The sequence below is a fragment of the Rhinolophus ferrumequinum genome, chromosome 7, assembly GCF_004115265.2.
Source record: "Rhinolophus ferrumequinum isolate MPI-CBG mRhiFer1 chromosome 7, mRhiFer1_v1.p, whole genome shotgun sequence".
NCBI classification, from domain to species: Eukaryota; Metazoa; Chordata; class Mammalia; order Chiroptera; family Rhinolophidae; genus Rhinolophus; species Rhinolophus ferrumequinum.
The window spans coordinates 24,414,419-24,438,067 of record NC_046290.1 but is presented as its reverse complement, the minus strand read 5'-3'; the positions used below and the strand labels follow the sequence as shown (position 1 = coordinate 24,438,067).

The following is a 23,649-nucleotide window of genomic DNA, read 5'->3' as shown; positions in this document are numbered from 1 at the left end:
ATTAACATATTGCATAATTGAGGTTTGTAATTTTAAACTAATATGCTGTTTCTTCCTTCTAGTACAAAAACCCACAGCTTATTCCACTGGAAAACCTCATTGCATTCAAACAAAGCCACCAGAAACTAACACATTTATTTGAACAAGGCGACCATAGACACCTTCAGCTTCTAAAGGTCAAAAGAGAACCACCTGAAGTGAGACAAGGAAAGGACAGTAAAAAAAGGCAAGTTTTAAGTGACATTTTATTTGAGAATACCACATACCTGCAAGTTTTAGTTATAATAATGTTGTTATAAAGATGGAAGTCATCTGGTTCAGCCTCCTACCCTGTATACAATTGCATATTCAATTTCCTTGTCAAGTGTCATACATTTAAACACATCTTGTGACGAGGAGAATTCCTATATTATGAGAGACAAATACTATTATTTTTTCTATTTTATTAAGAAATTCTGGGGAGCATTTGAGAGCTTGCCTCCCAGCATGTCATCAGCTTGGCTCAAATAAACTAAAACTCTCATTAAAAAAATAAACAAGAAAGTCTTTCCTGGCATTCATAGGCTGGAGGATGCTTTTACATTTTTCTATACTAGGGTGAGCAGTCATCTTGTGCAGCACAAATATTTGGTATCTCATGCAATGTTCCGTGTACTCTCCAATCCACTGAATTAATGTTTATTGTTACTCATCTTACCAGATGCTCCAAACTCTTATATAGGAAGCAGGAGGGCAAGTGATGTGAAATGTTTCAGGGCACTAAGAAATGTGCAATGTAAAAAGGAAGGCCGTGACTTCTGATGAAGAACATTTATACTGTTTTATTCACAATGGATGTTCAATACATGTATTGACTAGTATGTTATTACTGAGTATAGAAAATACTCTAAAAATTTTACATTTATAAGACCTACTACCAGAGCTCTCTTCCCAGGAATGTTTCCTTCCTTCCATCTTTAACAGGTATTCCCTCTTCAAAGTAAGATTTCCCCTTAACTTTTTGGGGCCTCTTTACTCCTTGCTGGGATTTTGCTGAGGTGAATAAGGGTTCTTAACTTCTTCAAATAGGTGAGTGGAGGTGTTCAAGAGGGCTCATGAGGCCAACTCAGAATATGCAGAAAAGAGAGTTTGAAAATTACCTAAAAGATGTAACTCCTGACTGGAGATTCCAGAGACTTACACAGAAAAGTCAGTTTAGTAGGAGAGAGACTAGAAACAACTTTCATGTGTCCCTGACTTTGGCTTATATTTGCTTCTATTCTAGCAGAATATCTTGCTAATTTAATTAAATGCCATTGAAAATAATTTATTTATATAATTTTCACAACTGTCTCCCTATATAGCATGATACAAATAAAAATCTGATGTTACTAAAATAGTAAAAATATATTTTACACCGTTGTTTTTAACAGGCAAAGACGACGAGCTGAGAAAGAGCTGCAAGGAAAAAGATCAGAGAATCTAAGGAGAAAACCAAGTGTGACTTTCCAACCAGAGGATTCCATCATTAATGATAATTATTCAGAAATAGTTACAAAACCCAAGGTATATAAAAACTACTAGACACTGTTCCCTGGGCTGCATATACACTTGAATTTAGAATGTACTGTGGGTTATCTGGTCTTCTGATCGTGACTAGGAGAATCTTTCCATCATTACGTGCATAAATCCCTGCGGTGTCCCTCCATGAACAGTGGATATACAGTTATGAATGTGGAAAGCAACTTGATGGTAAATCAAAATCTGTAGTTTAGAGCATCTGCCTATGTGACATTTTGTATTTGAAATCACACTTTGCTTTTTTCTATGACATCTTAATGCATATTATTTGTTATTTGGGTTTCTCCAGTTATAGTTTCACCTTTCTCTTTTAGGTATCTCTAAGGTTTCCCAAATACAAGTTTATTATGTAACCTATATTTTAAATCAGATCTTTTCAAACATTCCTTCTAAATTTGGTGACTCTATTTACCTATTTTTTCAACAACAGATTAAGTAAACAGAAACCATTTTGTTTACAGGGATTTTTAAAAGGCATATTTTTTCATTAAGTCCTCAAAAGCATATCTGGAGGCAGTTAGAAAAAATGTTGAATCCAGAAATAATTTTGATAGGATGGGGATACCATTATAGCGTTAAAGCTACTGTGCAGGAGAGATTTGCACATCGTAATTTAGTAATTGCATTAAGTTGGTAGTGCTCTTTTTTGAATTTATGAATTTCGTGAACTCCTTTGTAGAGTTACTTTGATAGAGTAAATAATTGGATAGAGTAAATATTTCTCGGGTTATAGAATTTGAATCTTGACCTAAGATGTAACAATTCTTGTAGCTACGATATATATATATATTTATATTTATATATATATATATATATATATATATATATATATATATACATATATTCTTTTTTTTCCAAAATAATAAATGTCCTTGAGCTAATCGTAGATTGATCATTTGGGGATTCATTTAGGAGCAACAAGAACATCGTGGTTCCAAGCCTTTGGATGACTTTGAAGTTCCTTTTGGTATGTATATGCATGATCAATGTAATGTCTAAGTTCAGAGTTAAAATCAGCCTTCTAGATATCTCGAAATATGTATATAAAAATGACACCAAATTCTTCTCACGTTACCTTTGATAAGATGGTGTGTGTGTGTGTGTCTGGGCACACGCGTGCATTGATGTGTTACCCAATAGAGCACTGCTTGCTTGACAAACTATGGCCCACAGAACATGCCTGTTTTTTTTAAAAACAAATTGTATTGCAACAGAGCCATGCCCATTTATTTACACACTGTCTGTGACAGCTTTCATACTTCAGGGGGGTTCAGTTCTTGCAAAAAGGGACCACACGGTCACGAAGCTGAAAATATTTATGACCTGGCCTTTTACAGAAAAAGCTTGCTGACTCCTACAGTACAGCAATGCAATTAATTTGAACTTCAAATAAGATACTGATTTATAAGGCCTAAGAGGAAGTTATGAAAGAACATGCTTAGGGTTGAATTTATCATAGAAAATACGTGAACATTAAAATAAAGGGATCGGTTTCTTTCTTCCATTGTCAATTTATTTCTTGCACTGAATGAATGTATGTATTCCCCAACGCTTTCTCCTCAGTGATTTTCATACTCATACCCACAAACACTCTTGTGCGTGTTAACACCATTCACTCTCACGACTTCAGCTCTTAGATTATTTTTATGACACTCAAATATACATCTGCCCTCTCTTATCTTTCTTTTACCTTAAATTCAACGTGTCCAAATTTTGATTTGGAATCTTCCTTAGTGATGTCACCATTATCTTGACTGGTCAAGATTTTGACCTTGAACGCCACCCTTGGTTCATTCCCCACCTCTTTACCCTCTTCCGTCACTTAGTCCTTGACCTGCTCCTCCCTCCCTTTCTCCAGGCCCCTGTCCTGCGTCAGGCCTCTGCACACCTAGCCAAGCAGCTGCCTCTCAACTCATCTGCTTAGCTTCCATCTCTCAGCCTCCTAATCCACCTCGTATTCTTTCCCACTCACTTGCCTTAAAACCATTTTCTTTTTCATTCTTGATATTTTTTTGCTTTGTAAAGGTAATCCATGTTCACTGGAAATAATTTAGAAAATACAAATAGGGAATAAGGATTCTTAAAATCTCCCATAATCTTTCTGTCTAGAGATACTAATATTCTTTTAGGGTTTATTTTCTGAGTATAACGCTAACCAATTGCACCATTAGATCTCATGTGTGTGTGTGTGTGTGTGTATATATATACATATATATATATATCTATGTATATAGATATATATATACATGTATATGTGTATATATATATATATACACATACAGAGGGTGCCAAAAAATGTGTACACATTTTAAGATAACATCTCTTAAAATGTGTATATTTTGGCACACTTTGGTTTGTGTGTGTATACACACACACACAATCCCTCCTCTACTTGTTTATAACTTAGTCGTTTTTGCATACTAGTACTAAGGTAGATTATTTTCCCATATCACTAGATATTCTCCTTCATTGTCATTTTTAATGACTGCATAAGCACTCCAGTGAGTGTATATTGTGTCATTCCAAACGTAGTAATTCTCCAATTCTCTGACACCAACTGAGTGTCTTATAATTCAATTCAATTCTAACACTAATAACCTAGAGTTATCACACACCCCACAGATTAAAGGCTCAGTCCTAAAAGACCTCTCACTTCATTCAGATGGCAGCTGTAAATGGGGTCCCCAGACATCTGTATTTCTGCCCAGTCAACTACAAATTTAGGGTCCCGTGACCCCCCACTGCTAGGTTGGCAAGTTCACTAAAACAAATCCAGAACTCAGAAAAGCACTTTATTTCTGATTACAGTTGTATTCTAAAGATATAACTCAGCAACAGCCAAATGGAAGAGATGCATAGGGCAAGGTATGGGGGTTGGGGACAGTGAACTCCCACACCTTCTTTGGGTACACCTCCGTGCCAACACATCCACTTGCTCATCAAACCCAGAAGCACCCTTTGCCTAGTTGTTTCAGGATTTTTATTGAAGTTTCATTGCATATGTACGATTGATTACATCATTGGCCATTGGTGATTGAACTCCATCTCCAGCCGCTCTCACCTCCCCAGAGGTGGGGGTGGCATGGAGCTGATAGTTCTGGTCATGTGGTTGGTTCCTTTTATTACCAGCACCTACCCTGAAGCTATTGAGGGGACTGTCAAGTCACCTCATTAGCATAAACTCAGGTCTGATCAGAAGGGGCTCATTGTGAATAATGAAGGGCACTCAGATCACTCAGGAAACTCGAAGGGTCTAAGGAACTTCTGTGCCTGGAACCAAGGACAAAGACCAAATGTATATTTTTTATTATACTACAATATGCCATAATTGATACTCTCTTATTCTACTTAGTCTCCTGGGTGATCTTCCAGGAAATCCACTTCTAAACCCAAATTCCTGTAATAGCCTTTGGACTTGCATTCTACTTCCTGCTGAACTTTTCTACTTGGGTGGAAATTACCTCAAGTACAGCATGCGCAGTCTGCATTCCTTATCCCTTCCTCACCAACTGGTTTGTTCTCCTTTGTTCTCTAACTTCGTTTGTGTCACTGCCAACTTAACCCCAAGACATAGGTTATTCTGAATTCTGTCTTCCCACTTCCCGTCCCATCCAGTTAATAACCAGTTCCTTCCTATATTCCTTCCTTTGTAACTTTTCAATTGATCCTCTCTCCTCCGTCCCTCACCATTACTAGGTACTTATTTGAACTGATGCAGCAACCTCATTTACCTGATTGCCTTACTTCAGTTTTATCCACTCAAATCTATTTTAGACACACGGCTGAGGTGGTTTTTCTAGAACATTAATCTGACCATATCACTTCCCTTCTTAACAATTGCTGGACTGTCATCAGCCAGAAGAATATCTAGGTGTCTCGGCTGAGCATAGAGTCCTCCACAGTTTTGGTTTTGATTCCACTGAGCTGCCTTTGAGAGTCAACTTCGATACCACCTCGTTCAGGACGCCCATTTTGATGACATCTTCACACCCCACACCTCACCCTCCTTGAGTTGGGTACTCTGCTTCTAGGCGCCTGGTACTATGTGGGCTTCTCAATGATTGCTTTCAATGTTTTGTTGTTATATTTAAGAAATGCTACAAAATGATGTTCATACTTCAGCTGGACTGCATTTCATGGCCTCTGTAAGAAGGAAAGCTATAGAATGTCAGGATGCAAGTACAAATACAGACCCAGGTAAAATGCTATTTTTCTTTAGTTTTAAAAATTAATACATTTTGCAACGTTTACTATATCTCGACTTTTTCTTCAAGATTGAGTTACAGAGAATTTTAAATTATATGATCTGAGTTGCTCATCCCAGGTTCTTGTCCCCAACCCTGGCCTATACTTTACAAATTTTAAACTTAAAATCAAATTTTAAATTGAATTTATGATATCTTAATTATATTCGAAATTTATGTTAAAAAATGCTATGGACTACATCCTAAATCAGTAGAAATAATGTTTTGAATTTGAATTCTCTGTTCCATTAATTGTCTTCACTGGAATTTCATGCTTAAGAGTGAGAGGCCTGGATCTGTGGCTAGTAAAGCTGAGTAGGAAGAAGACTAGATTGGATTTAATTGGGGAAGGGTGTATGTAACTGTGTCCAAGAATAGAGGAAATAAGTATCAGAGAAGCTATTATTTGAAATTTTGCCTGACAAGCGTCCTCATTAATATAAGTGCTCTGCCCTTTGTGTTGTAATAATTCTTTTGTATGATATTTGGGAAACTTTCTCTTAACTATGTATGGAATCTTGTAAATGCTTAAAACCTTTTTAAACTTCTAATTTTATATTATTGTAAAATAGTATTTATTGGTATGGTTTCAAAATAATATCATTGTGGAATGTTTGGATAATATAGCAAGCTATGAAGAAGATGAACTAGAATAACACCACTCAAAAGTAACCTTTTGACATTTTTTTCTTATCCTCTTCTTTTGTACATTTTACATAGTTAGAAGTGATACATAGTACAGGCAGTACACCCTCATTATCTGAACTCTCATTTTCCAGATATTATTGCTGTCTCCTCTAAGACTTTAACCCTTCCTGGGTCCCAGTGTTTGTTTTTCCCCAGGTACATTGGGACACTATCTAGTTAAAGTGTATCTTTAACATATTATTTCATTATTTACTGACATTATGGTACATGTTGTCTGTGGTGTTGAAGGTAAGTTGTATCTGATATGTTCTGTATTGCATATTGCACACAAATTAATGGATTAAATATGTGTTAAGTGATGTTTAAAATGCTTTATATTATATAGTAATCATTGATGGATAGTTATTCAGGGGTTTAAGAGTTGTTTAATGATGTTTGGGAGTATTGGATGGGCTGGGACACCTTTTTGTTCCCATTGAAATAATGCAGTAAAGTCTCCTGGTATAAGACTGTGCAGCACATTTGCAGGAATGGATTACATTTGGATAACAAGGGTTACCTGTATTTTGTATCCTTTGTTTTTAACTATGACTTCTATTTACGCCAAACATTTCCATATCATCAAAAAGTACTTTGTAAGCATATTCCTTATTCCATATATGCCATTAAATATTTAACTGATTCTTTATTGTTGAATACATTAGTGGTTTCCAGTATTTTTCTCTCATAATGTTTCAGTGAGTTATCTTCTTGCATAAGAGCCTTTTTTTGTCATCACTATTATTTAGTTCTTTTATCTTTACCAATACAAAAGGTCAAAAAAGACATCTCACTGTTTTTTCAAGTTTTTTCCTTTCTGAATGAGGTCGAGCGTGTATGCTATGCTTTACTTCCCCGTGCTAATTTGTAACTACCAATTTGTACTTCTTAATCTCTTCACCTTTTTCACCCATCTCCCATCTAACCTAGCCCCCCTCCCCCCAAACTCATCTGGCAACCATGAGTTTGTTCTCTGTATCTGTGAGTCTGTTTCTATTTTGTTTCTTCATTTTGTTCTTTAGATTCCACATGTAAGTGAAATCATATGGTATTTGTCTTTCTCTGACTTATTTCACTTGGCATAATACCCTCTAGGTCCATCCATGTTGTCGTAAATGGTAAGATTTCACTCTTTTTTATGGCTGAGTCATATTCCACTGTATAAATGTGCCATTCATCTATTGATGTATGCCTAGGGTGCTTCCATATCTTGGCTATTGTAAATAATGCTGCAGTGAACATAGGTGTGCATATGTCTCTTCAAATTAGTGTTTTGGATTCCTTCAGATAAATCATTTGAGACATTCTTAAATGTATCTTGGAGAAAGCCCTTGGAAGTTCCTTGTTGCTTGGCAGTATTCTAAAGTCTGCAGCGTATTTGCTAGAAGACTGTTATTCATCTAGGTTCTCATCTAGGTTCTCAGGCCCAGAATATGAATAATAATAGCATCTGAAATTATCTTAATTTTTTTAATTAAAATTTTAAGCTGTCAATCTACTTTTCTACTACCTTTTATATCAATATCTAAAAATCTACATTCATATATTTAATTGTTTTCTGTTTGTGAAATCTTTTTTCTTTTTCTGTTGTCTCTTTTTGCCTCAAATCTCCTAATTGACTACAAGATAAAGAAGTTGCTTCTCAAGTTGTTTCTGAATGTCATAAAAGTCAACAAATCATTTCTTCCACATCAGGTATGATTTTTTTCTTTTTTTTGAGACGCCATGACTAATGAAAGATTATGTCTGCATGATGTGAAAACAGGAGTTACCAGCCCCTATAAAAAAATTAAACCAAAAAATTGATTTAGTAGAGATAGAATGATAATTTAGTATTTTCACTTTCCTTTTTTCTAGTTTTATGGTTGCTATATTGTTTAAATTCAAGCTTTGGTACCAGCTTTCCAGTACCCACTATGACAATGAGTTATATTCTGCATATAGAATTTGAAAGTAATGTTCTATTAAATACTAGCAAATAAGATTAGACTCCGAGGACAAAAGGCACAGAGTTAGACTGTCTGCTGACCTATTGTGACAGGTTTCTTTATTTTACTTTTGAATAAGAAACTAATGAGTTTTATAATATTTAGATGGTAAAGATTTTAAGTGGTAAAATTTAGCTATGGGATCAGTGGATTTACTAAAAACCACTGAACTGTATCCTTTTAAAGGGTGTGAATTATATCTCAATAAAGCTATTAAAATGAACAGATGAACAGCTGAAAGTAAAAAAGAAATCAATTATGGGTTAATTTCCTAAAATCTAGTTTGATTGAAATTCTCCTAAATACACAAACATGATTTAATGTATCTGAAATGGAAATAGGAAACACAACATTTTCTTGACATGACTTACATACACTTTATTATGAGAAAAGCAGTAGTCAATCTGCATTTAATTAAGAATTACTCTAAATTGCCTTTAGAATAGCATTTGCTTTAATTTAATTATACCTGTAAAACCTCTACTTAGAAGTTTGTATTCAATGGGTACATTTTATGTTGTTTGTTGCTAACTTGTTCTCACAAAGTTAATGACTTAGAGCTATTTACAGATTTTTTTATATCCTTCAGTTTTCTTTTCTTAATTTTCAGAATGTGAACCTTTGAATGTTCCTCAACTATTGGCTCCAGATGTATGTCTAAATCTGAAACTTTCCAACGAAATATCAGAGAAACCTTTGTCATCTTCAGCATCTGATAGGGTACTAAATTTGGTTTGTGTTTTATTCACAAATTTTAATAATATACTTACGCTAACAGTTATTATGGTCATCCTCATTATTTAATTGTACAGATGAAATGAGTCTAACAATCTCACTTACGTAGCTTTGTTGGAAAAGTCAAAAATTAATTTAAGATTTAAATATTATGCCCCAAAGTATTGTAAACTAAGACTATAAAGCACACTTCTTGCAGCTTTCCCTAAATTAGGCTCATATGAACTCTTCTTGCCTTCAGAATTAAACCTTTTTATGGGACCATACAGAGTAAAAGAATGTAACCCTCTTTGATTGTGCGTGTTTGGGCTCAGGTGGGACACACTTACATAAACGTGATTGACATTGAAGCTGATGAGCTAGAGGAAGTACCTGTTAGAGAAGAGCCTTCTGCTGATATCATCGAGCAGCCACTAGAAGTCCCATCTTCTGCAGAGTTACATTACGTGGCAGCTTCCGTCACTAATGCTGTTCCCCCTTGCAATTTTAAGAGTCAAGGTATTAGTTTTTCCTACTTTTTAATAAATTAAAAAACATTTTGAAAAATTCTTTAATATACCATTGTTAACCTTGCTTAATCTCTTAGGTCTCCTGCAAACACACTGTACTTTTAGGTGTTTAGATTCACACTTAGAAATGTGCTATTCATCTTCTAAACCTTGTTAGGCCATTAGAATCAATCTTTATATGCCTTTCATATTCTTGACAGAATCTGCCAATTCTGCTACGGATTTATTTTTTAAATCTACAAAAGTGTCTCCATTTTGTCTGGATGGAAGTAGCCCGAGAGCAGACATTACAGAGGTGAAGGAGCCTGGAATCACCTCTCCTACGTCAGCAGATATAGAGTCGGACAAAGGTGAGTGCCCTAGATGTATAGCCTGACTCGGCCCCTCCCCCGAATTACTGCTCTGTTAGGAATAAGCACTAGAACGTGGTAATGACAAAAGAAACAAAAGGTTTTTCCCTTGCTGTGGAGAATGGGGGCACACAGGTAAATGAGATAGAGTTCCAAAACTGGGACTCATGGATAGTTCACAAGGAGACTACAGATCTATTGGTGCATATGTCTTTTCTCAATTAATGAAACTGAAAATAAATACCTTGTTGGATTTCATGAGTATTTTGGTGTTAAAAAGGAATTCTCATATATAAAATGGTGGGAAATTCTAGAATAGGACATAGAAAATACACAGGCATGGTTGCCAACAGTACATTATTAGTAAAATATTCCATTTTATGGTCACAAGTCAGGTTTTATTACTGTTAAATATTTGCAAGATTTAGAAGAATATTTCTTCAAAACCTAGTTATTGTATCCTGTGAATGTTTAGATTAATATGCAATCAGACTTCCTGCAACAGAGACCCAATGTCTCTTCTGGGTTCCACAGCTGTTAGGAGGAATAGACCCAGCTTTGTGGTTGTCAGATACTTGGGTGCAGAGTCCACTGCCTGTTCGTTGTGTATCAAGAGTGGACGCTCAGGAGAAGTGAGGGGCAAGGAAGGGATGGGTGGCAGGGCATGTATGTTACAGCTGCATAGACAGGTAAGTGCCAGCATTTCCGATTTTGAAGCCATCGCCCCTCTGTTTCTTTCTCTCCTGTCATACGGCTGCCACATGCATGGGTAGTGGAGGAAGGTTGTGTGAAGCTAGCATACATCTAGCTTGCAGGCTGTGTGAAAAGAGCATTTAAATTTAGAGTTTAGATTCAAATGGAACAGACCAGGGTATCAATCCTAGCTCTGTCATTCAATACCTTTGGAGACTTTTCTGCAAGAAAATTAACATTATCTGATCCTCACTTGCATCTGTGTGGGACACCACCTCACAGGGTGTCAGGAGGGTTACATCTAACCAAACGCCGGTGGCTACTTAGGTACCCTGCTAGTTTTCCTTCGTTTTCACATCAATTGAATTTTGAAGTTTTGTTTTCAACTGGAACTAGCCCCATGTATCTCTCTGTGACCCCTGAATATCTTAGGCCAGCATTTCAGAATGACAGTAAGCAGCAGGTCAATAGCCTCCATCAGTGAGATCAAGTCTATAATCAGCCTTTTGAAGGCTCCTTCTCCGGGGAGGCTGCCTGGTGATGAAATATGTCAGTGGACCCTTCTGCACTTAGTAAAGAGAAGAACTTAAAAATGCCAATTTAAAAGGAAGAGTTTTCTATTTTATTCCATCATGGTATTTACATAATATACTTTAAATATTCAGAATATAGCCATACAGTAGAGTTGAGTGGGATTTGCATTATAGGCAAAAAAGAGAGGGACAGCGTCCCTAGGTATTTAAAATGAAAAATAAAATCCGTTTTGGTGGTGACCTGCTCACTGTTTTGAATGACAGTAGCTTCCTCTTTTAGAAACCATCTCTGCTAGGAATACTGTTAGTAATAACAAGCAGCGCTTTGCTGGGCAGCGGGAGAGCGCTGCAGAGTTACTAGAACTCAGCATTTAGTCCCCCTTGTTTCTCTGAGTCGTCGGGAGTAGAGCAGGTTCTCCAGAGAAAGGGAAGCTTGATCATTGTGGATGTAGGCCATTCTGGATTTCGAGCATGTCCATCTTTTTTGCTTTATTTTCTACTTGAAGATTGTACACCAAATTCTTTCCTGAGAGAAAAGGACACACTTCAGGTTGCTGAAAAACAGGAAGGGCAGGTGGGACTGAAATATAATATGCACTACCTACATTCATTTAGCAATTCACGTTTCCCAAATTGTTTTGTCCCGTGTTTTGATCTTCAGAAAACCTCTATGAGTTAGGAAGGACAGGCATCATGATCTTCATTTGAGCGGCTCTTCATTCAGGAAACACTAAGTTAGGCACTAGACGTCAGAGCTGAAGAAGAGTGTAAGCCCAGGTTCTCTGCCCGGGGCTCACCTAGAGGGCGAAAGGGGAACAGAGACATAGAAGTGACTATAGTACAGCATAGAAAGTGCTGTCCTGGTGCATGGACGGATTCCTGGGAGATAAAGGACCCAGTCCATCTCTGGGAGGCTTAGGGCTATTTAGGGGAGAGACATTTAAGTGGAATCTTACAGAAAAGTGGGATTTTGTGAGAGAAGGCACACAGACTGAGAGAATGGATTGTGCAGTGACTCTGGTTTGGTGCAGCTTGCTGAGTTTGAGGAAATTAAAGTTTCGAGTGCTTGGAGTTAATGGAGTTTTGTGTATGGGATTTTTTTTTTTTTTTAAGAAATAGCAAGAGGTGAACTGGAGTGTGGAAAGGTAGGCAGAGGAAAGACGGAATACCATTTTCTCTCATACTGAGGCTTTTGGGTTTTTAAGCTGAAGGCATTAGAGAAACGCTGAAGGATTTCATGTGAAAAAGGGATAATATCAGATTGTGTTTTAAAAGATCTCTGTAGGGTCTGTGTGGAAGATGGACTACATGGGAGTGAAATAAGTCAGTGACAGAGATGCTATTTGGGGTCCGTCTGATGTGAAACTTCAGCTAAGCAGTGCTAGTAGGAATGGGGGATATATTCGGTAGGTAACTCATCGCTATTTGGTGTCACTTTGGATCTGAAGGAAAGAGAAGAACCTTGAAGACTCTCAGGTCTCTGGCTTGGGAAACTGGGTGAATGATACTGCTATCATTCACCTGGGAATAAGAGCTGGGAATAAGAAAGGGAGCAAGTCGGAGGGGCAGAAGCAATGAGTTTAGTTCAACCTGCTTTTGGGATGGCCTAAATGCGATATCGAGGACACAGATGGATTTAAGGGGCTGGAGCTCAGAAAGAGTGCCGTGTGAATTTGAGGGCATCAGTGACCACTCGAAGAGAGTGGGAAGAGTGAGAAGACAAGTCAGCTGAGACTGGTACCCCAGGAAATACTGATGGGGCAAAGGAGTGGGTGGCAGAAGAGAAGACCCAAATGACTAAGAAGGAAGAGCAATGTAGGGAGGAGACCCGGAAGCCAGAAGAGAACACATTTAAGAAAGAAGTATTTCAATTTTGGAACAAGAATCAATTAAGAGTAGGGAGAGCCATTGGTTTGATGCCGGTCTCAGGACATTTAACATTTGCCGGAAATCCCCTGTGGATCAGTCATGGCCAACATTGGGTCTAGCTTTTACCGTATGACATTGTTGGTTTTCAAGTAGAGTTTTAAAAAGCCATAAAGATTGAAAGTTGCTTTTTGATTAAGTATATTTTTGTAGCAGAGGCTAAAAGTAACATTCAAACTGTATATGTAACATTCAAACTTGTATATGGAGGTTATGGTTATAGTAACACTGTTATGTATTATTCTTTTCTGTTATGTATTCTTATCTCACAACAAAGACAAATCTCAGAAGTCGAGAAGCTGAAATGGTATTTCTAAGTATATTAAATTAAACCTGATTTGGAAGGGAATGTTATGTGGACTTAAATTGAAATCTTCAAAAATATTAGATCAGAAGCATCTGCCTCTCCTTTCATTATAATCAATTCTGATGTTACCTTTATTAATATTTAGATATGCCGAAACCGGATTTTCGATTCAAAGAACAGAGCTCATGTTCAGATGCTGCAGAAGATTATCAGCTGCAGGGTCACCTACTGCAGGAACTGCTGCAGGACGTCTCCCCCACTCGTCCTGCGCGCAGCTCTGCAGCGTGCCGACTAAAGCACCTCACCTCTGAGCTTCAGAGAATTGATGAGCAGCTGCTAGCAATACAGACCATTGCTGAGAACATAGAGCAGGATTTCCCCAGACACGGAATGCTAGACCCACATTGTGATAAGGTAGACTGTCTTTATTTCAGTTTTTTGTTTCTTATCACGTAATTAGATTTATAGTGTGATATAATTTTAGACACTTGATTTTTCAAAATAATGAGAAATTTGATTTCATTAAGCTAGGGTTGCTCAACCTCTCAGCACTATTGACATTGGGCCTGATAATTCGTTGTGGTGGGCGGCTGTCCTGTGTGTTGTACGATGTGGGTAGCATCCCTGTGTTACCAGAGAGTGGTTTGCCGCAGGAAAGAATGCAAGGACACACTGAATAAGCCAAGCAAGCAGTGGGATTATTGAAAAGGGGAAAGCACACTCGCGAGATGGTGTGAGAGTGGGCAGGCCCGGAGGGGCAACTGCCCCGAAGAACAAAGAGGCTGAGGATTGTATTTGAATGAGGGCATGGAGTACTCGAGATTTAGGGTGGCGCTACAGGCGTTTCCAGGTGGGTCCTTGCTTTCCACTCCTTTCCGTAAGGAGGTGGGATTCCCTTATCCTTACTTGGCCGTTGTCAGAACTGCCCTAGGGACACGGGGTAGAGACTTTGCCCTGCCCACCGTGTTCATAGTGTTATAACCATTACATTCAGCTGTAGCTGCACCTTTTCTTAAGGATGATATCATCTCTTTTTTTCCTTTGTCCCCTCCCCTCCCCTTCCATTCCTTCACACCTCTCCCCTCTCCCCGTGGCCCTGTTCCTGGTCTTTGTCCACCAGCTGTCAGTAGCATTCCCCCCAGCTATAATAATCACAAATGTCACCAAACATTGCTAAATGTACCCTGGGGGGCAAAATGGCCCCGAGTTGAGAAGCACTGCCTTAAACTTTTAAGAAGTGAACCCATGCTTCCTACCAGGAAAAGAAATATATGAATTACAAAACCAGAATATGTTTTTAAATAAATCGTCCCAACTGAGTATTATTTTCTTAAGCATGATTTTTATAACTTTACAAATATTGTTGTCCTTACATTTGGAATTCTCAATTTCTTTTAAATATTCTATGCAATGAAACTTCCTTAGAAGTTTTCTGTATCTTTAAAAAGTATTCATAAAAAAGTATTCATGTGGGGTGGCCGGTTAGCTCAGTTGGGTAGAGCATGGTGCTAATAACACCAAGGTTGCCGGTTCGATCCCCACATGGGTCACTGTGAGCTGTGCCCTCCTTAAAAAAAAAAAGCATTCATAATAAAGAGATTAATGTTTATGTATATTAGTATATCAAGGTATTTAGACAAGTAGAAGTCTCAAACACTAATTATTTTGCACAAATATCCTGTCCTTTTTTTTAGGAAGTAAAGTTTATATAAAATAAAGATTAAAGAAAAAAACCGTAAAAATGTTTTGAGTGTGTTAAAGCCTTATATTGGGAAATGCAAGTTGTTCTGAAGGATAAGAATTCCATCGTTGACTTAACCTAACAAATATTCCAGGTTGCTAGCATGATGACATTTTAAAGATGTATTTATTAGATTTATAGCATTTCTTTAATCCAAACATCAACACTTATTAAAAAGTTAAGACTAGGGGGCGGCCGGTTAGCTCAGTTGTTTAGAGCGCGGTGCTCTTAACAACAAGGCCACTGTGAGCTGCACTCTCCACAACTAGATTGAAACAACTACTTGACTTGGAGATGATGGGTCCTGGAAAAACACACTTAAAATAAATAGTTTATAAAAAAAAAAGTTAAGATGAAACTACACTGAAAAAATATACGTGGTAGGAAACCACTGAAAAAATATACGTGGTAGGAACTACTATTAAGTAATGATACTTAGCTAAGTATTTAGTCTTCCAAGGTGACTAGTTTGAAGGAAATAGCATTAATTTAAATGAAGGATTTGGCATATTGGTTTAAGATGTTCTCCTATTATTATGCACACATAAATATAAAGATTTTGACTTGCCCCTTTTAGTTAAGAAAACAGTTTATAGGCCTGAAGGAGGCAGAGGGATACGATGGACGAGCACTGAGTAGGAGCCTGGAAGACCTGGGTTCAAACCCAGCTTCTGCCACTAAGAAAGTCACTGAATTTCTCTGGGCCATGTTCTCTCATCTTTAAAATAAAAGGTTTTGTCTAGATGGTAGTTAACGTATCTCCCCATTCTAAAATTATATGATGCTATTTTCCTGAGTCTCTTAAAAGGCTGAATCAGTTAAGCTGCAAATAAGTAAAAATTTTTTCCTCTTCATTGATCCCCACCATTTAGCTCATGTTGGATTTAATCCCGTTTCTTTCATTTGTTGCATTAATGCAAATGTTTAAAACCTACATAAAATTGTTGATGATAATTTTAAATTTATAACAGTTCTATTGTGTGTTTTTCTACAGATTCGACCTTTGGGTCACATTGAATTGTCTTCTGGCCCTGAAACTGAAAAAACAATGGATTCAAGAACAATTAATATTTCTGAAAAAGGTTTGTGAGGGGTTGTGGGGTGATTCTGAAGCCTTGCTTTAAAAGAATAAGTATTGCCTTTTGCGAATACCAGAAATACAGTTTTCATATGCGAGCTGAAGCCATCAAGCCCTCCAGTTTTTAGATTAGGATTTTTTTTGTGATAACGTGACTGGCTCCTACTTCGGGCCATTTTTTTCCTGAGAAGCCAGTGGTATCACCTATTCTGGCTTTTAGAGCAGAGTGGGGCAGTGTGGGCTGCATCTTATTTCTGTGACTCCACCTCACCAGCCACAAACTGCTGACAGACACAGCTTTGTGCTGAGATTGCTGTTTATCTGTGGTCATCAGCTGAGCTGGGATTTGAGGTTCCTATTAAATGGCTTGGAATGGTGAAGTGTTAAGTTTTTGCATTTCTTATTGAAAGGAGGAAATTAGGATAGTTATTTCTTAAAATTTTTACTGCATCTATAGTTATTTATATCTATACTCTCTCATTCAGTCTTGTCAAAAATTTGAAGTGTTCAAGAAACCAGTCTTTGGTTTGTTGATTCTATTGCTTCTCAATTTTGTTCTTCATAAATTTCTATTCTTAGCTTTATTATTTCTTCTGTTTTTCGGGACTTCTGGGTTTTTTTCCTAACATTGTTCTTTCTTTTTTTCTAATATATGCATTTGAGGCTGAACATATTCCTGTAAGGACTCAGCTAAGAGTGTCGATATGTACCATCTTTGGGTATTGTTCAGATCTAATAGTTTGTTATTTGTATCGTGTTCTTTAGCTCAGAGTTTTTTGGCTTCCAGATATTATGGGATTTGGGCTATATTTTTGTAATTTATTTCCATTTTCATTGTATTGTGTTTAGATAAGTATATGATAATATCAATTCTTAGATATTTGTTAAAATTTCCTTTGTGGTCTAATATATATAGTCAGTTTCTATAAATGTTCTATGTTTATTAGAAAAAAATAAGCATTTTCTATTGGTTTATGTAGGATATATATATAGATAGATACAGATATACATACAGTTGAACCTTGAACAACACACGTTTGAACTGTGCAGGTCCACTTATATGTGGATTTTTTTCAATAAATACCTGTACTGTTTTCAATACACTATTGGGAGTTCACAGATGTGGAAAGGCAACTGTATGCATTGATCTGTGTCATTTTATATAGGGCACTTTTGAGCATCTGAGGATTTTGGTATACAAGGGGTTCTGAAATCAAGCCCCCACAGATACTGAGGGACAACTAAGTTTTTGGGGAGTCATCAAAAGTTATACATGAATTTTTGACTACACACCTAACCCCCTCATTATTCAAGGGTCAACTGTGTACACACACACGCACACACTTAGAACTTGTTGAGATTTTCTTTTTCCTTCTTCCGCCTCTCCCACCCCCACCCCCATCCCCACCCTCCCACTCCAGTTCAAGCCGTTGTTTCTCAGTTTAGTTGTGTAGGACACAGCAACCTGGCCCATGCTGGTATTATGAGCCTTGCGCTTCCCCCGGCTGAGTTAGTTGGCTGCCAGTCATTGGTCGGCTGCTCACAGCAGGTCATGGCACTCTCGCTGGCTGCCAGCTACTCACGCTGGCTGCCGGGCGCTCCTGGCAGCACACAGCAGCCCATAGCAGCTCACACCGATCTCTGGCTGCTCACGGCAGCCCAGCTCCAGGGAGAGCCATTGTTCACAATCTTAGCTGTAGAGGGTGCAGCTCACTGGCCCATGTGGGAATCAAACCGGCGACCTTGGGCATTAGGAGCACAGTGCTATTGTTTCAGATTGGTTTTGGTTGGCTTGATCTATTAATTTCTTAATGGGGTGCATAAAAAAATTAACTACAATGATTGTGGAATTGTTTCTTTCTTCTTGTAATTCTGTTAAATGTTGCTTTATGTAGTTGACACTACATCATAATATGAGTATAGTTCATAACTGTTATATGTTTTTGGTGAATTTTGTCCCTGTTATCATTAAATGATGACTCTTTATCTCCAACAATACTTTTAGACTGAAAGTCAATTTTCTCTAACATTAATATTTACATTTCTGCTTTATTTTGCCTGGGAAAAATGTCAAACATTTCAATAGAAGACAGATAGTACAATTAATCTTCATGTACCCAACAACTAACTTTAATGATTTTCAACTCGTGGCCAATCCTGTTTTATGTATTATATATACTCACCCATTCTTCCCACCTTTCCTGAATTATTTCGAAGCAAATCCCAGACAGCACATTATTTTATCCATAAATATTTTATATGTAACATTAAAATAAAAAGTGTTGTTTTTAAAAATATAGACATATTTTTAAAATAAAAATAAAAAATTAATTTTTATTTTAAAATAAAAATAAAAACACTTGTGGGAATTGAACCAGCAGCCCTGTTGTTAAGAGCTGGCGCTCGAACCAATTGAGCCATCCGGCCACCCCGAGTTCTGCCTTGTATTCAAACCTCCCATTTATTCTCCCTTGTCTTTTTTTAAGTCAATATTTATTTGAATTTATCAGCATGTTTGCCATTTTCTTTGTCCTCAATTGCTTTTTCAAAACTTGTGATTTAAATAATGTAAATATGTATACAATAGGTATATAAAACCAAAACACAGTTTCATGAAGTAATCCTTACCCTTATTGCCTGAAATGCACTCTGGCATTTTCTATCTCTGCTATTGTTGCCCACAATTGCCTCTTATATTCATTTCTTTGAGAATTGTTTCCTTCTTCCTTTATTAGTTCTTTCTTTTAGAGTCTGTGAGTGGTAAATTCTCCCAGTCTTTGAAAATAGCTTATAGTGATGGCTTATAGCAGGGTACACAATTCTAAGTTGATGAATATTTTCCTTCAGCATTTTAAAGATATTATTCCAAGGGGGTGGCAGGTTAGCTCAGTTGGTTAGAGCGTGGCGCTGATAACACCAAGGTTGCTGGTTTGATACCCACATGAGCCACTGTGAGCTGCACCCTCCTTTGAAACAATTTTAAAAAATAAAAAATAAAAATATTATTCCATTATCTACTGGCATTTCTAATTCTCAGTTTATACTACGTATGTGCTGTCTAATTGCTGTTCTTTTATCTCTTATTGCTTTTAAAGTTTTCTCTTTGATTTTGGCTTATTTTGCATTTTTGATACAGTGTTTCTAGTGTGTATTTTTATTATATATGAGAATAGGAATCATTCTTTAATTTGCAGGATTAACATTGGGAATTTTTCATCTATTCTCTTTTGGAGTATTGCTTCCTCCCTATTCTTTCTGTTCTGTTTTCTAAAACATCTATTGGAGGTATGTCGGACCTTCGGATTCTATTCCATCTCTTAACCACTTCTTAATTTCCACCTTTTTATCTCTCAATGATGTACTCAGAGTGATTTCTTCAGATCTGTTTTTTAGTTTACTAAGTCTCTCTTCTGCCATGTCATCTTTGTGTTGGATTTTAATTTTGGTGACTGCATTATTTATGTCTAGAAGTTCTGTTTCTTTTTTAAATCTATCTGTTCTTTGGGTATAGTACCATGTTCTTTTATTGTGGTTTCTATGCCTTTTATCTATTTAATGACTTTAATAATATTGTATGCCATTTCTGATTGTTTTATTTCACTCGTGCATGTTCTCAATTGTTGAATCTGCATACTGCCTCTCTTTCATGGTTGTTTCTTTGTTTGACTTATAATTTTTCATCATCTTTAGGGAAGTTCTGCTGAATTGTGTATGTTTGTCTTTGAAGTGGTTTTGTATTTGCTTCTTGCTGTCGTTGAGGTGGAAAAAAAATTTTAGGACAAGTTTTTGTATGTATTTCTTGGCTTGGAGTTGCTGTGCTCCATTGATAGCATAAATTCAGATCCCACACCTGCTTGTGGGAAGACAGGGATTTTGATTTCACAGAGCTGACTGTTTTATTTTTCTTCCATTTGTTACGCAGGCAGATAGAAAACATCTTGGCTGCTTCTCCAGGGCAGGGTTTTCTTATCCCCTTTTAAGCCAGAGCTGTCCTTTAGCGCTCTGGGCCACATAGCGCTAGCTCAGTCCCCCTCTGCACTCTGCAGAAAACACTCTTTCTCTTCCTCCTTGGACTACCCCAGCACTATTGTCCAGCTATGAATGCCTGTTTCTTTTTTGGCACCAGAGGATTCCTATATTTATAGGGCTTTGTTGTGTATTAATCAATTTGTTTTAAATTTAGCATGTCTTCTGTGTTTTTATAACAGGCAGCAGCCTGTCCACTTTAGCTCCACCTGCCATGTTTTCTGAACTTGATAATAAATTTAATAGTTTTTTACAGTGGGAGAGTGTCAAGATGATATATCGTAAGTTATTTCATTATACAGTAGAAAACTATCAGAATAATATGTTGCAAATTTCTAATATATCTGTTGCCATGTGGAAGTATTAGCTAAGTGTTACGTGTTTCCCATGTGATTTTTTTCTCTATTATTTTCTTTTAATTGTAATATAGACTCTGGATTAGTGCATTTTCTGACTCATATGAATAAGGAAGATCCAAGTGACGAAGAACGAACGTTAGAAGCTGAATTTTCTGGAGCAGAAACTCATTCTAGTCAGAAAACCTGTGTGTTTCCTTTTGCCGATTCAGCTGTTAGCCTTTCCAGTGCCCAGAACACAACTTTTCCTGGTATTGTTCTTCACTTTTTTCATTTACACTCTTGTTTTCTAATATACTGAAAGATACATTGTAACAATATACTCTTGTTACTACTGAATAGTATTTACTGGGAATACAGTTGTGAAAAATTTGTCAAGCCATTTTGCAATATTTATAAATTTCGGGTGAAGGGAAATTAAAAATTGCACCATTCACATGAAGAACTATGTCGTTAGAAGATAAGCTGCAAGCACGTATCATCTCTGTAGCTTATTAATGTTAAATATATAACTGGAATTACTATAATATTTGCTTTTTACAAAAATTGAAATATTCACACTCTGCCAATTATGAGAACCTTGAGTTTTAATTTGAAAACAAAATAATGTTGTAATTCACGGAGCCTCTGCCATGTGCCAGATGTTGCTGTTTTGCATCCATTGACCCTAGTGCAAACCTGACTGAGGTAAGTACCATTTTACTGTTAAGGATATTGAGACTTAGAAAACTTTAGTGCCACTTTCCATCCCATTTCATTTGGAGCTGGCAATTAAAAATGCTGTTCTATAGTACTAACAAATACATTTTGGCCTATGAACACTAGGTCACACTAAATACAACAGTCGAAATATTGATGGTGTTTAAAATTTTTTTTTGTTTTGCCCTAGATATTGACGGTCAATAATGATGATTTTACTGTTTACGATATGTTTTACTACCATTATTGAAGTAATATAAGCAGTAAAAATTGCTATTTTTAAAAGCCATTGCTGTCATTTAAATAAAAGAAAAGCTATTAAGAAATTGGTATAAGTCTTGTAATTTTTTCTCTTATTTCTTTCTAGATTCCATTTGTATTTTAGTTGTTATCATATAGTGATAATTGTTTCCATTTCACAGAATTGTTGTAAAGATTGAGTATTGTATATGAAGCATCTAGCTGAGAATCTGTTTGTTTCCTGTAGGTTCTTGGTCACCTGTGGCTTTCCTCTTTCCTCTTCTGGGGGAGAACTGACAGATGAGGTTAAAGAGGTTATGGAGGGTTCTAATTGTGTCTAAAAGGTTTAAATTCCATTTTATACTTGTAATCATTGGAGAATTCTGAGCAGAGAAATAAAATGAGGTTTTGAGGAAGACTAGAAGGGAGGCATAGCTGTTAGTGAGCTGTTAAATTCATTTGACCTGTGAAATAGTGAGTACCTGGTTGGTGTTGTGGGAAGGGAAAAGAATATACAGGAGAATTCTGAATAGGCAGCTGATGGTACTCTCTGAGTAAGTGGGTAAAATAGGAGAAGGAGAAAGTGCATGGCTCTTTGTTATCAGACTGTAGGAGCAAGGGTATCATTAGGTCTAATGTCAAACTCAGGAGTACCTTCAGATCAAATGTAACAGTTTAAGGTGATGCTGGAGTATATAAGTGACCATATTTAGGACCTACTTTTTGACAAGAAAGTGCTTAATGAGAGGGTTAGGCTTGAAAAACAGATATAAGAGCCTTCTACTTAACTATGTAGTTAAGACTTAGAGAATTCATCTGTTCTCTGCAAGAAAAATAGAAAAAGGGAAAATACCAAGGAAGCAGCCTGTGAAATGTCACCCGTTAGAGAGCAGACTCACCCTAGATGAGCAGACTCTGGCAAAGGGATTTTCAAGAAAAAAGTGAGTGGCTAACAGTTTCACTAGCCACGAGAAAGTGTACTATGAAGAGTAGAAGAAACAGAACAAAAAACCATCAGATTTGTTTGGAACCACAAAAGACCCTGAATAGCCAAAAAATCCTAAGAAAAAAGAATAATGCTGGAAGTATCACACTCCCTGACTTAAGCTTGTACTACAGAGCAACAATAATCAAAACCGTATGGTATTGGGAGAAAAACAGACACACAGACCAATGGAATAGACTTGAAAATCCGGAAATAAACCCACATAAATATGGACAGGTATATTTCGACAAAGGAGCCACAAACATACAATGGAGAAAAGACAGCCTCTTCAACAAGTGGTGCTGGGAGAATTGGAAATCCACATGCAAAAAAATGAAACTAGACTGCTATCTGTCACTGTGTACCTAAATTAACTCAAAATGGATCAAAGATCTAAACATAAGACCTGAAACAATAAACTACATAGAAGAAAACACAGGTACTAAAATTATGGAGCTTGGGTTCAAAGAGGATTTTACGAATTTGACCTCAAAGGCAAGGGAAGTAAAGGCTAAAATAAATGAATGGGGCTATATTAAACTAAAAAGCTTCTGCACAGCAAAAGAAACCATCAACAAAATAAAGAGGCAATCAACCGAATGGGAGAAGATTTTTGCAAACACCACCTCCAATAAAGGGCTAATATCCAAAATATATAAGGAACTCATACAACTCAACAACAAAAAAACAAACCAATTAAAAAATGGGCACCAATTAAATGGGCTCCAAAGAGGACATACCCATGGCCAATAGTCATATGAAAAGATCTCCAACGTCACTAATCATCAGAGAAATGCAAACAAAAACCACAATGAGCTAGCACCTCACCCCAGTCAGAATGGCTATCATCAACAAGACAAATAATAACAAGTGTTGGAGAGGCTGTGGAGAAAAAGGAACCCTCATGCACTGTTGGTGGGAATGCAGACTGGTGCAGCCGCTATGGAAGGCAGTGTGGAGGTTCCTCAAAACATTAAGTATAGAATTACCAT

General features: G+C 36.9%; 1 protein-coding gene across 3 annotated transcripts in view; it reads left to right on the top strand.

The window, feature by feature from the left end:
* CPLANE1 (ciliogenesis and planar polarity effector complex subunit 1) overlaps positions 1-23,649 on the top strand; it is a 97,993-nt gene that overhangs the window by 54,459 nt on the left and 19,885 nt on the right. Inside the window, exons 35-45 of one of the 3 annotated variants that reach the window (XM_033110752.1) lie at positions 63-226; positions 1,413-1,545; positions 2,473-2,527; positions 5,683-5,757; positions 8,118-8,186; positions 9,090-9,199; positions 9,529-9,712; positions 9,924-10,073; positions 13,678-13,946; positions 16,268-16,355; positions 20,808-20,984. In XM_033110752.1, coding sequence (XP_032966643.1) covers positions 63-226; positions 1,413-1,545; positions 2,473-2,527; positions 5,683-5,757; positions 8,118-8,186; positions 9,090-9,199; positions 9,529-9,712; positions 9,924-10,073; positions 13,678-13,946; positions 16,268-16,355; positions 20,808-20,984 — 1,474 coding nt within the window. Of the gene's footprint in view, positions 1-62; positions 227-1,412; positions 1,546-2,472; positions 2,528-5,652; positions 5,758-8,117; positions 8,187-9,089; positions 9,200-9,528; positions 9,713-9,923; positions 10,074-13,677; positions 13,947-16,267; positions 16,356-20,807; positions 20,985-23,649 lie in introns of all 3 variants that reach the window. The other 2 variants (XM_033110751.1, XM_033110753.1) reach the window with 2 other exon arrangements.